This window comes from Indicator indicator, chromosome 29 (assembly GCF_027791375.1).
Source record: "Indicator indicator isolate 239-I01 chromosome 29, UM_Iind_1.1, whole genome shotgun sequence".
NCBI classification, from domain to species: domain Eukaryota; kingdom Metazoa; phylum Chordata; class Aves; order Piciformes; family Indicatoridae; genus Indicator; species Indicator indicator.
The window spans coordinates 5,194,182-5,207,195 of NC_072038.1; the positions used below are offsets into that span (position 1 = coordinate 5,194,182).

At 44.2% G+C, this 13,014-nt stretch overlaps 1 protein-coding gene across 1 annotated transcript in view; it reads left to right on the forward strand.

Moving 5' to 3' along the window:
• The first annotated feature begins 4,036 nt into the window (after positions 1 to 4,036).
• The window catches only part of SEC14L1 (SEC14 like lipid binding 1), a 43,128-nt gene continuing 34,150 nt past the window's right edge, over positions 4,037 to 13,014 (forward strand). The window contains exons 1-2 of the mRNA XM_054394030.1: positions 4,037 to 4,070; positions 5,733 to 5,824. Coding sequence (XP_054250005.1) covers positions 5,762 to 5,824 — 63 coding nt within the window. The 5' untranslated portion in view covers positions 4,037 to 4,070; positions 5,733 to 5,761. The remainder of the gene's footprint in view (positions 4,071 to 5,732; positions 5,825 to 13,014) is intronic.

The following is a 13,014-nucleotide window of genomic DNA, read 5'->3' on the forward strand; positions in this document are numbered from 1 at the left end:
ATTCCCACCAGGTACTGGCTCCCCAGACTAACAAGGAAAGGAAAAAGAATAGTGTCACTAGTTAAGTATCTATAAGGCATTTAGTAACAACTCTGTGTAAACCAGAACTGCACTGACCCAGGGCACAACTCTGTCCCATTAGCTGTCTGTCAGTCATCATGCTTATTGCAGCTGGAAACGTTGTCATTTGGGACCTTTTTCATGGTGTTAAAGGTTTGGGAAGCAGGCATTTATTTCAGTGGAGCTGGTGGTACATAAAAAAATTCCACTGACTCAGATGGGACTGATTTATTAGGGAGCAGCATATCTGACCTCAGCTGTGTCCAGTTCTGGGCTCCCTGGTTCAAGAAAGACAGAGACCTGCTGGAGAGAGTCCAACGGAGAGCCATGAGGATGCTTAGGGGACTTGAGCATCTCCCCTATGAAGAGAGCCTGAGAGCCCTGGGGCTGTTTAGTCTGGAGAAGAGAAGACTGAGAGGGGATCTGATCAATGTCTATCAATATCTGAGGGGTAGGTGTTAAGTGGAGGGGGCCAGGCTCTTTTCGGTGGTTCACAGTGATAAGACAAGGAACAACAGGGTCAAACTAGAACACAGAAAATTTCAGCTCAACGTGGGGAGAAACTTCTTTTAGGTGAGGGTGACAGAGCACTGGAACAGGCTGCCCAGGGGGGTTGTGGAGTCTCCATCTGTGGAGACTTTCAAAACCCACCTGGATGCATTCCTGTTTGGACTACCCTGAGTGATCCTGCTTTGGCACGGGGGTTGGACTGGATGATCTCTTGAGGTCCCTTCCAGCCTCTGATATACTGTGAGACTGTGGTACTGTGATCTCATCCCTCTTTCACATCCTTTTAATAAACATCCAGCTTAGCTGCAAGACCTTGAATGATCACGTGCTCTCTCTTGTTCAGAACTCCTAACAACCTCCTCTCTTCCCTGAAGGAGCTGCAAAGATGAGACCTGCTGGACAGTAAGAAGCCAGGACCACTTCACTCTGAGATGCCAACAAAAGGCACCAGAGCAAGTCCCTGCCTGCTGGAATTCCAGAGGCTTGCACGGAACTACAGCAAGGCCAGAGGCATTTTGAATCTTGTACACACCAGCCCTGCACTGCTCCCAGGCACAAGTTAGTTATTACTAAGGATAAACTACCAACAGTTCTCATTCCTTCCCATGGCAATACTGCCTAAAACAGCTTGGAGCTGTGTAACCACAGTTCCTAATGTGAAGGAATGTGATCCAGGAAAAGTGGAGTCACCAACCTTGCATAACCTCCTGAATGCCCATCTGCCCTTCATATCTAGCAAGCAGCATTTCTCATTTTCTGACAATATTGAGCAGTTTGCACTTCCAGCCTGCATCCTCTGGGCTTCACTCTTCAGCATGCCTCACAGTTTTCCTTAAACATTTCACCCACCCATTTTTTTCATTTATATTCCTTCTAATGATACACTGCTGGAGCTTCCACAAGAGATATGACACAAGAGTCATAGAATCAACCAGGTTGGAAGAGACCTCCAAGACCATCCGGTCCAACCTATCAGCCAGCCCTATCCAATCAACTAGACCATGGCACTAAGTGCCTCATCCAGGCTTTTCTTGAGCATCTCCAGGAATGGCAACTCCACCACCTCCCTGGGCAGCACATTCCAATGGCAAATCACTCTGTGAAGAACTTCCTCCTAATATCCAGCCTATACCTCCCCTGGCACAACCTGTATAGGCAATAACAGAAATAATTAAAACCTTTTCTACATGTGTCTTGTTAAAGTGATTGTTTCTGCAGAGAACAGGCAAGACACCTACCATGACTGATGTACACATTACATTATAGACTTTCACTTTAATGCTTTCACTCTATCAATAAACTTCAGACACCTTTAAAAGTCCAAATAAAGCTTTTGGAGTTATGTGGCCATTTGCTTAAATCACGTAGTGGCAGTAAGTTAGAATTAAAACACTTCCCAGAACCTAAAGAGAGAAATGTTATGAACAAAGAGGAATCTGAGTGGGCGTAAATTCCTTGCCCTGGTGAGATTGTATCTCAGGCCTTCAGAGCAGGAAAAGGATGTTACAGGCGTAATGGCAGGGAATATCAATCAGATAACCAAATCTAATTACAGAGCTACTAGATTAACCAGTTAACTTCAGCTAGGTGAAAGCAACTGGCCAAATGCCATGACAGAAACCAGATTCAGAGAGGCAATTTCTCAACAGATTAAACTTCTTGTAATGACTAGTCACAGGTCAGACAACAGTGTTCCTCACTAACTCTAAAAGACACATGGTTTGTGTAAGAAAGAACTGAGCTGTATCACTCATTAATAGTAACCACAAATTCAGCCTTCCTAGAGAAAGTATCACAGCAAAAGGACACGATAATGTCTCTGCATTTTAGTAGGAAGATTTATTTTTCAAGGGAGTAAGGCAGCAATAAAAAACATGGTGAAAAAAAATGCTTTAAGAGAGTCACTGAAGGGAACAGAGGCATGGGTCCCTTGTTTTCCAGTCCTTCTTTTAATAGTTTGTGCTACGCTGGTTCTGTGCAAAACATAGTTCTTGCTTTTAATGCATCATAGTTAAACTCTCCTGGGCATGGTCTAAGATGTAACTCTTTCAGACATCCCAAACTGCAAAGCACCCCAGGATGGGTGACTGCTGGCTGAGGACAGAGACAGATGAGGCAGAAAGGTGCTCAAGAGGTGACTGAGGCAGGTCCTTGAGAGTTCCTGCTCATGGGGCAAAGCTGGACACCTAGAGAGCTCCCTGCAGTGCCATGCCTTTGGAGTTCCTGGGACAGGTCCAGCACCTCCTCTGGTGATTAGCCTAAAGAGTACAACTGATTACTACTAATGAAATGATGTGGTGCTTTGTCTTTTGTCCAGCAGATACCATTTGTGATCTTAGGCTGCAGATCTTTGTCCTTGCAGCAGCAATAAGCTATATCCAGTGAGGTCTTTAGGGCAGTTTCCTTCCTGTTCTTCCTCCACCCTGAAGCACCCAGTGCACCACTGCAGCTGCCCCATGCTGTGGCCATTACTCTGTATCCTCATACCCTCTGCTTCTGATCCTACCTGGCACTCACTCAGAGTCCTTTAGGAGCCACAAGTCCAGGCAGAGCTGTGGCCTCAGTACCAGGAGGGATGTATAGAATCATAGAATTGTTTTGGCTGGAAAAGACCTTTGAGTCTAACTGTTAACCAAACACAGTCAAGTTCAGCACTCAACCATGTCCCTCTCCACGACATCCATATGGCTTTTAAATAGCTCCAGGGACAGGGATTCCACCACTGCTCTGGACAGCCTGGTCAAGGGCTTGGCAACCCTTTGGAGAAAGGGTCCTCACTAATGTCCAACGTGAACATCCTCAGGCAAAGCCTGAGTCCGTTTCTTCTTGCCCTTTTGCTTGTCACTTGAGAGATCAACCTCAACATGTCTTCAACCTCCTTTCAGTGAGATGTACAGAGCCAGGTTGCCCCACAGCCTCCTTTGTACTTCTACAGACTGAGCAACCCCAGTTCCCTCAGCTACACCTCTTGAGTCTTGTTCTCCAGACCCTTCACCAGCTTCTGGACTCCCCAGCCCCTCAACACCTTTCTTGGAGGGACCCAAAACTGAACCCCGTATTTGAGGTGCGGCCTGCCCAGCACCCAGCAGAGGGGGACAATGACTTCCCTAGTCTTGCTGGCCACACTATCGCGATACAGGCCAGGATGTTACTGACCACCGGAGCATATCCCACCCCACGCTCATTCCCCACGCCCGTGTGCGCGCTGCCCCCGCCCCCGCGCTGCCCCACAGCCCACACCGCGCACGCTCACTGCCCGCCCGCCCCAGGCAGCCGCCGGGCGCCATTGCGCGGGCGCACAGGCAGCGCCCGCAGCCCCCCTCCCGCCTCCCGCCCGCGCATGCGCAGCCCTGGCCGGGGGCCAAGCACCGCCCGCGCCCTGTCACCAGTAACAACAGGCGGCGGCGGCCGCCCGGCGCCCCTCCCCCGCCGGAACCGGCGCGGCGCTGCTCAGCTCCGGCATGAGGCCAGAGCACGGCCGGCCGGCGGCACGGGAGGCGGTAAGGGTCGATGCGCGGCTGTTTGCCTCTGTCCTGCTCTGCCTTTCCTTCGCCGTACCCTTCCGCTAGTGTTCCCCGCTCCTCTCCGCCGTCCCTTCTCCTCAGCCTCCTTGCCGCCGGTGCTCTTCCCCGCGGCAAGTTTCCCTCTGTCCGACCCCTGCCCGCTCTCCACCGGCTCCTCAGTGGCCGCGGCCGCGGGCTTAGGCTTCGCGGTGAGCCGTGAGGACCTGGCTGCTGGTGAGGGGTGGTGGGGCTCGGGGGTTACGGCCCGCGGGCGGGTCACGGCAGTCCTGCGGCTCTCGTTCCCTCCCGGCTAGGAGGCCCTGTTGCGATCCCCTCAGGGGCAGCGTGGAGCTCTCCCGACTGTGGGCAGCCGCGGCCACGCTGTCACAGGTGTCCGCCGGCTCTCGTCTCCGGCTCCCGTCCGCTCCGGAGCGTCTCCGCGGTGTCTTGGCGCGGCCCGGGAGGGACCTGACGGGGAGAGGGCAGCAGGGTCCCGGAAAGCGGTGATAAGAAACGCGGAGTTTCTTTGTTGTGTAACTCTTTTTGTCCGAGGATTAGAGAGGGTTTGCGGGGCTTTTTTTTGCTGATTCAGGTGTTTTGTTTTTTTTTTAATAATTCAGGGTAGTCATGGGTAAATTCCTCGCTGGAGTAGGATGTCGGGTGAACTTTGGTGGCTGGAATTTATCGTTGGCTGCTTCTCGTGTCTGAGGAGCTGCCGTGTTCCTCAGCTGGAGCCGATAACACTTTCCAGCAGCGCTGTAGATAACACGAGAACGCGTGAAAAAAGAAAAAAAAAGGAGAGAGGAAAAGAAATGCAGAAGTGAACTCAACTTACTGCAACAAAACCGTTTCTGGCACAAACGAGCCTGGCTAGCAGCCCGCGGGTACATCTGCAAGTGCTACAGCCAGTGTTTTTCAATAAATAGAATTGAATTAAGAAGAGTTTGGGTCAAATGCTTTGCTGGGGAAAGCAGACACAAACTGGGAGTAACTCTTGGTTGTTTTGCCAGGGATTTTTTTTTTTCCTGGCTGTATATTAGAATGCTTGTAGTTTCTCTAAGTTTTTCTCCCCATTTCTCTCTTAACTTTCTCTTTCAAAAGTCTTAATCCATTTGCTTTGGAAACGATGAAGGGGAATGCCTTAGACCAGTGTGCTGTAGTGAGCTGTTGTTTGCTTTCTGAAAGCGAAGTGGTTTTAAAACTCGGAATGTTTTTTAACCTCCATTTTTGTTGTTTGGTTTTTAAGCCAGTCCCAGTCCTACGAGCAAGGCCACCCACTTACCATACTGGGAGCCTGGGTGCTGCTTTCCTTCCTTTACTGGTGTGTGTCAGTGTTTGGTTCTCAGCAGCAGCACAGGAAGTCTCACCATCCTGAGGAAGAGTCATAAAGGGTGTTGAAGATTGGTTACTAAAACTGGGCTTGAAAATGTGCTAAATTTGCCTCGTCTTTGGAAGAAATGACAAGTCATTTCTGACAAAAACATACGTGGCTTTTGCAGGGCCCCAGTGCCTCCCCCAGTAAAAGAAAAAAGCCGTCAAGGAATTGTGAAGGATTTCCTGTGGAACTGCTGGCATGATATCACGCAGAGAATGATTGTAAGAGAGGGTTGGAAATGGCTTCCTACGTTTGACAGATGCTTTTAAACACTTCTTTTTCAGGTTTGAGTTGACCTCACTAAACTGCAGCCATGGTGCAGAAGTACCAATCACCTGTGCGGGTGTATAAACACCCTTTTGAGTTAATTATGGCTGTAAGTATTACTTTTTTTTTGCAGCACTTTTCTTTCTTGACAGTTCCTTGGGTTGCTAAGCACTTACTGGGCTCAGTTTGATAGGTACTGTAGAATGTACAAATCTGAAACTGAGCACAAAAGATGAGATGTGTGTGTTTTGATGGTTTCTTCTCTACCCAGAGTATGTTTTGCATAATGTGTTCTCTTTTTCTTCCAAAGTTTAGCTGTCATTCATAGGTTTATTTTAAAGTTAGAGCAAAAGTAGGATTGAAGTGTACTTACCAGTTGGTTACTGGAGGCAATCTGTTCTAATATGGGAGAAAGTATCAAGTGTGGTGATTAAAAGATTGCTGTGGTTATGTCATCATCAGTTGTCAGGATGGGCAGAGGAAGCCCTGAAAGCAAGGATAAGCCTGAATGAAAGAGAAGAAAGCATTCAGCACTGGTAGTACTTTGAGGGGGAGGACAAAAAATTGCTAGGGAGGCCAGAGAGATGAACAAGAACTCTTGGGTGCATAGTTGGTAATTTCTGTGTTAGTGTTATAAATAATAACAAAAAAAAAATCCTAATTAGGTTCCTTATTCTTTCTCCTTCTCCCTCTCCCTTCCTTTTTTCCTTTAGAAAGCAAAAAGGAAGTAGGTATTTGACATTTTAAAGTATATTCAGCCAAACCCATAACTCTGTGGCTGTCAGGAGTTACAAGAAGAGTTGAAGAGAACAGTCAGGTCAGCTTCTACCTGATAAAACCAGTAAAGTAATAATCTAAATGGTAATTATTTTATTCTACTTGCTGAAAATACTATGCTTGGTGGCTCCAGAGGAGAGTTTTAATAGTGTTCAGAGTAAATATTTGGATAGATTAGATAGGTTTGGAGTGCAGACTTCCTTAGAGATGTGATTCTTTGTAGTCACAGGGTAAAAAAGGCTTAGATCACTCTGCAGGGAATACTTCAATTTCTTTTTATCTTATTCTTACAGCTGCCTCCAGTATTGCACAGAGAGGTCGTGCTCTTGTAAACACTTCAGGGAAGAGAGTAGTTATTTTCATGAGTGGTGAAGAACCTGACTGTGATATGTTTAAGGTCTTTTAGGACCTCACTATACTTTGACAAGGAGGCTTCAGGTGGTTTCTGGTCTAAAATTGATTGTGTTTAACATCAGCCTTTAGTGAAGTGTACTGGTTCTTGTTCTTGTCGACCAAAATGAGCTTCTTGGACAAAATTCTCTGGCTGTTTGCTGCACTGATGAGTCTTTATCTTGCTGTTGAGCTGAAGGCAAAAATTCATCATCTAAGTTATTTCTTCATGGATATTTTGAGACAAAATGCTGACCAGGACTTTCAACAATGCTTTTTTTGGGTATAATTAGAAACACTTCTGACTATTAATATTAACTCTGAGTTCTCAAACTGTTCTGTATCTTGGGGATAACATTTGAAGAATAATCTTTAACAAATGTGTTGTTTTTTCTCCTTTACATAAAAGCTTTTCTCTTTTGGAAGAGACTTTGCTGCATGCACAACTAGGATAAAACAATAGTTGAAAAATTAAGGCAGTGAACTAAGAGGAGAAGAACGTTTATAAAAAGAAACAGCTAAAGGGGATGCTTTCAGAGACTGGGAGCTTAGAGACAATACATGTGATTTATTTTGTCAATGTCAGGGCAGAGAGTTATCACTTGAACGTGTTCAGGATGTGATCACTGGTGGAACATCCTTCTCCTGCCGTGTTGCTTCTGTTAATGGCTTTAAAACTTGTAAATTTCCAAGGCATGATCTATCAAAACCATTCCTGCATTTTCTGAAGTATGTAGAGTGCCTCTATGAGCCAAATTCATAAAGAATCTAAACAGTCTATGATAGCTTGACACTTTTTATTACTGTTTTCCCTTGGTGAAAGAGGGATTGCAGAAGTTGAAGTATTTCTCAAAGGAATATTTGTGTCAGATGTTGTACTCACTAAAGTGGAAGGAAGTACTGCGTTGCATGTTCTCACAAAATAAAAGAGCTATAATGTTACCCTAACAGGGCCAGCAGCTCTCCTGAAATGAGGAACACATCCTGCTATATATCTAGCTTGAATTTAAAGCACCCCAAAAATGACTTTCTGTCTTTTATTTCCACCCAATGTGTCCTCAATAGAGGTTTGCTCATGCCAGAGATGCGTGGCTGTCAGTAAAAAAGCCTCTTGAAGAAACCTTTGGTCAGCGTGGCAGTAGTGCTCTTCATGCTGTCCTGTCCAACAAAACTCATTGTTTTTGGCCTGGGTCTTGTTGCCAGGTCTCTAGCCTGGGATCTTATCTTGGTCTTAAAGTGCTGAATACTTCTAAAATTTTATTTGAGCCTTCATCTTCCCTTCCCAGAGATTTTCATGGATCCAAAGATGTAATTAATTCTATAGAGCAGTAATGAAGATCGCCAGTGTCAGCCAAGACCATGTGGGTTGTAAAGATTTCCTGGATGCTACGTGTTCCAGTTATAAAGTGGAACTCAATATGGCAAACTAATATTTAGCTTTCAGACAGAGAAATCAGCAGTAAGTTCTTTTCTACAGGCAACTAAGTGAATGCCACTTAAATACAGAATCAGGTCATTTACACTACAAACTTCCTATTTGCCCACTTTTCCTTTCCTGGGTTTCTAAGAGGTACTTGAGGGAGAATGGAGTACAATCAGCATTCCATTCATGCTGCTCTAGTGTGTTTTGAGAGAACTTTGTTCTCTCTGTGAAGGGTAAGTGCAGTTACGTTAAGACCAAAAACTGGATTTAATTCCCCTTTGATCTAAGCTGTGATTGACAAGGCAAGTGTTTTGCAGAAAATTATGATATAAAGACTTTTAAAATAGACACAGTGAAAATTCTTTTTCTGAGCTGAATCAGTATTTCTCTTTCATGTTCCTTCACTGAAATCCAAAATTTGTCTGTTGACCCCTCTGAGACAGTACACTTCAAGGCACAACCTCTTACCTCTCAGGAGAGAACTGATGAAGTGCTGTGCTGTTAGGAGATCATTGCTGCATGCCCTATTAAAGGCAAGCTACATAAAACCTTAATATAAGCTACTTCCTACTTCCCTTGAAGATTTACTGGTGAATTGCATGGTTCCAGATAATATCTAAGTTGCTTTAAGAGCAGTAAGAACTGGATGCAAATCTTCTAATGAAACCATCTCCTCAACTTGAATCACAGGCTGGAAATGATCACATTTCAGCCCGACACGCCTAACACTGGCAACATGATTTCACCAAACGTTTGCCAATGCTGATTGGGATGACTTTTGGCTGCTCTGTGGCCTATCTGTCATAATCAGCTTCTTGAAAAGTATTTGTCTGTATGTATATATTTAAAAAAAAAAACCAACCAACAACTTGCACAGCTGTTCATCACGCTGAATTAGACTCTCCCCTTGTTTTTCCTCCTCTTGGTGTGGAAGTTTACGTAAGGCTGGAAGCAGCTGAAATGTGGAAAGATGACTGTTTATTCAGCCTCACTTGTCAAGTTACCAAGGTTAAACATATTGGAGAAAAAAAATTAAAAACTGAGAAGCTGCTTTAATGAGACTTTTAAAGATTATAGATTCTCTTTCTTTCCATTAGCTTAAGGAGGTTTACATTTAAAGTAATGCAGGGACTTTGCTGAATAAGTAGTTCTTAATATTAAAAGGCAGTTAAGAACCTGAATCTTTCTTAAGGCACATGAGGCTAAAATTAACTTTGGAGATTCGCAGCTCATTTTCAATCTGACATGCATTAGATAACTCCCCTTGAGTTTAATTTCCAAAGTAAATTTCAATAATGAATAACTAGCTGCTTTGGCATTCCAAGGGTGGAATGTGTGCAAATGGAAAATAAGGGACAATTTAAAAACAAAACCAAAAACAAACAAACAAACAAAGAAACCCCACCACATTGAATTGAATCATTGGCCACAGGTGGGTTTTTTAGGTTCTGGAAACTCTGTGGGAAATGGCTCTTTAGGCCATTTAGAAACTGTCCTATTTGCACAGCCACACATTACTTAGTTTCAGCAATAAGTCTGAACAGTAACGTGGCAGACACAGCATGTGTGCGCTAAACCTGTCCTGTTACGCTTGTTTAATGTAGATTTTAAGAGAACTTGAGGTTTTGTGAAAAGTTAAGACTTTTTTTCAAAGCTGCTTGTGACAGGAGACAGACTTTCAAAGGTATTTTGCAGTCTCTGCAATACCTAAAATAATGTTTCGACTTTGTGGCTGTTCCTGGTGTTTGTTGGCTTCCACTGGGGCAGAACAGTGGAAAGAAGTCTGTGAGTAAACTAGTCCTCGATGCCAGCAGCTTGCAGGTGTGGAAATAACACTTTTAATTTTTTAGTTGAAAATAAAAATTGCAATTCATCTTGTACTGCCTTGAGGCTGAAAACTGCTTCCTTCCAAACTTCATGTTCTCAGAAAAAATGCCAGCCACTTGGGCTCATGTTTTTCCTTTCTTCTGAGAGAATATCTAAAGCATGAATCTTTCTTAGTAAGTGTGATATGTGGTACCCTTTTGGTGACATTGTAGTTCTAATGATTCATACTTGCTGCTTTTTGACAAGAGGCTTTCTTTGATTTTATGGATCTGAAAAGAATAGTGTTTAAGGTAAATCTCCCTGTATTAAAGTATCCCTAAATTACAGGGAAGTAATAAGATTGGAGATGGCATAAATACACTTAAGTGACAGAGTAGATGAGAAAAACTTTATCTGCTTTTTTTTCAGATTGACAAAGTATAATCCCCTGATCTAGATGGTAATGAGTTTTCTGGTCAGGCAGTCCATCATCTTTTCATTTGAAAGGTTATTACTTTGAAATACCATTTAAAAGAAAATAACTGTATCAAGTGGTGCCACACCTGCCTATAAATCCCTATAGCTCTTATTCCTTCTTGTCTCATTTTCTCGGAAGAAAAATGCATTCTGCACCTCGTGTGTAGAGAAGCTGAAAGTCTGATGGCAAAAAGGAAGCCATTCTCCAAGAGCTTTTGAAAGCACAAAGTAGGCTTCAGTGTATAGAGATGTAATTTATTCCCTTGCTGCAATGCACCTTTTCAAGGATTTGTCTTGGATACTTAAAGCCTGGGGATGGGAGTGTCCACTCCAGACCTGCCCACAGCCTTTCCTTTCAGTTTTATGACTCCCAGACTCTCCACTCCTTTGCTTCCTGTCTGTTGAAAATTCAGGCTCATTTATTGTTGGCAGTGCATTGACAAAACTGCAGTGGAACAGTGCCTTGTATGGATTTTGTAATATTAAGTGTCTGCAGTTCAGCTGGTGTTCTGTGTCACTGTTGCTGGTCTCTTGTGCTAGCACACCTTGTAAGGACAAACTGATTTCTGGCTACTGGTTTGAAATGGGCCATGGCTGGTCAACCAGTGTAAGAGTTAAGTTGAGCACTTAGGGGAAAAATACTGACTTAGCAGCCTGCTTACTGTGCAGTTTGTGTTGTTTCATGGCTTCCTTAGCTATTTCCATGGCTAGTTGTTTCCTGCTTTTTGTGGGCAAACACATGACCTGACTGTAGCTGACAGCTGCTGTTCTCTTCCTCACCAAATGCTTTTAGTCAGTTTTTTTTTTTTCAACAGGTCTTTGACACTTCAAGAGCTAAAACACCACTACTGTCAAGCTCTGCAAGGTGTCAAAAGAAGAAAAATATGTATCAAAACACTTGTTTTGTTCTGAAAGCACTCCCAAGCTTTTTAGCCTTTGCAGGTGCACCTTTAGGTGTTTTTAGCTTGCTGGTGTGAAGTGCTGCTGTAGGATCTGTTAATCAGCCAAAAGATGTTGCCTTTGAGTTTAAAAAAAACCCCACAAACTGGTGGGAAGCTGGCAGAAAGGAAGTGGTTAATGAATTCTGCAGAGTCCTAGACACCCATGGTACTACAGTTCTGGTCTGGAAAAGTGCTTGTGATGTAATGTGGTTAGCCATTAAGAAGCAGGTGTAAAAAGCCTTCAAAAGCCCGTGGGAAAGAGATATGGTGTGTTTATTTTTTTTTTATTGTTAGTTTTAAAAACGTGTGCAATGAGAAGCCAGGGGTTGCTTAGAGATCAGAGACGTCAGCTGCAGCTGCAGAATGAGGTGTTTCCGTGTGGTATGGCCAGTTACGGGCACCTCCAGCTTGAGCAATCCACCCTTCCTCTTCCTGTGGAGCTCTTGCTGCTGTCTTACAGCAGAAGGTTTGAGCTGCTGTGCTTTGAGGAGACAAGCATGCCATGAAAGATGGAGCAGAAGGAGAGCCTGAGGAGGAGGCAGCCCCCGGGGGCTTCCCTTAAATCAAATTCCGAGTCCAGATTTTGAACGCAGAATTGAGGGTGTTCACTGATTTTCATAACTGTGGAGATTTCACTTTGCACTCGGTTTGAATTCAGTGTTTCTAGAGGGAGGGGGGGTGGCAGTGCAATCTTAAACCTGTTGTGTTTTGCATGTAGACTGAATCTTCTGAGGATTTGTAAGGAAATCTGTTAATTAGCTCAGGTTAAAACTAATTACAGGTTAGTCTTAAATGGTCTATTTCTTTTCTCCCCAATGAATTTGCCTTCCAATTTTTGATGCAGTTTAAAATGACTGTGTATATATCCTAAATGAAGCACTAGGCTGTTAAGCTGAATTATTAACTCCTTTTATCTCATTTTTGTGATTTACTTAAGACAGGTCAGGTCAGCAGCTCAGGTAAAATGTCAGTGAAGGCCTATTATAGGTAATTTAATAATTTGGCTTTCTCACAGTCCATTCACAGGCAGCTGGTTTCAGCTGTTTGAGGTGAGAACCATGCCAGGAAGTGATGGTGTGCTGGAAGATAATGGTGGCAGCATGGTTGGAAGGACTGGCTGGCATCTTCTGGGCTGCACTGCAGCATGGGGCACCGCTGCCAGAGCAATGAGCCATCTAAATTTGAGATAGGTCTCAAGGTCTTAGCTTTCTCTCTGCATTGCTTTTGCTTGAGTGATGCTGATTTCAGCCCAGTCCACAGAGGTTTTCAGCTTGTGCTTCCTGGGCTCTTTCTTCTAAGGGCAGAGAAACGTAACCAAAGATGTGGTTTTGTTACAGCAAAGTTGGGCTAGAAGCTTGCTTTTGTTGCTTTCTTGCAAAGACATATTCATCACTGAGTCAGTTTAGGGGGATAGGCTGGTCAGAAGCTGTCCTGGAGAAAAAGGAGAACGAATACCTCATCAGTCAGATCTCTTCTCCAGCTTGA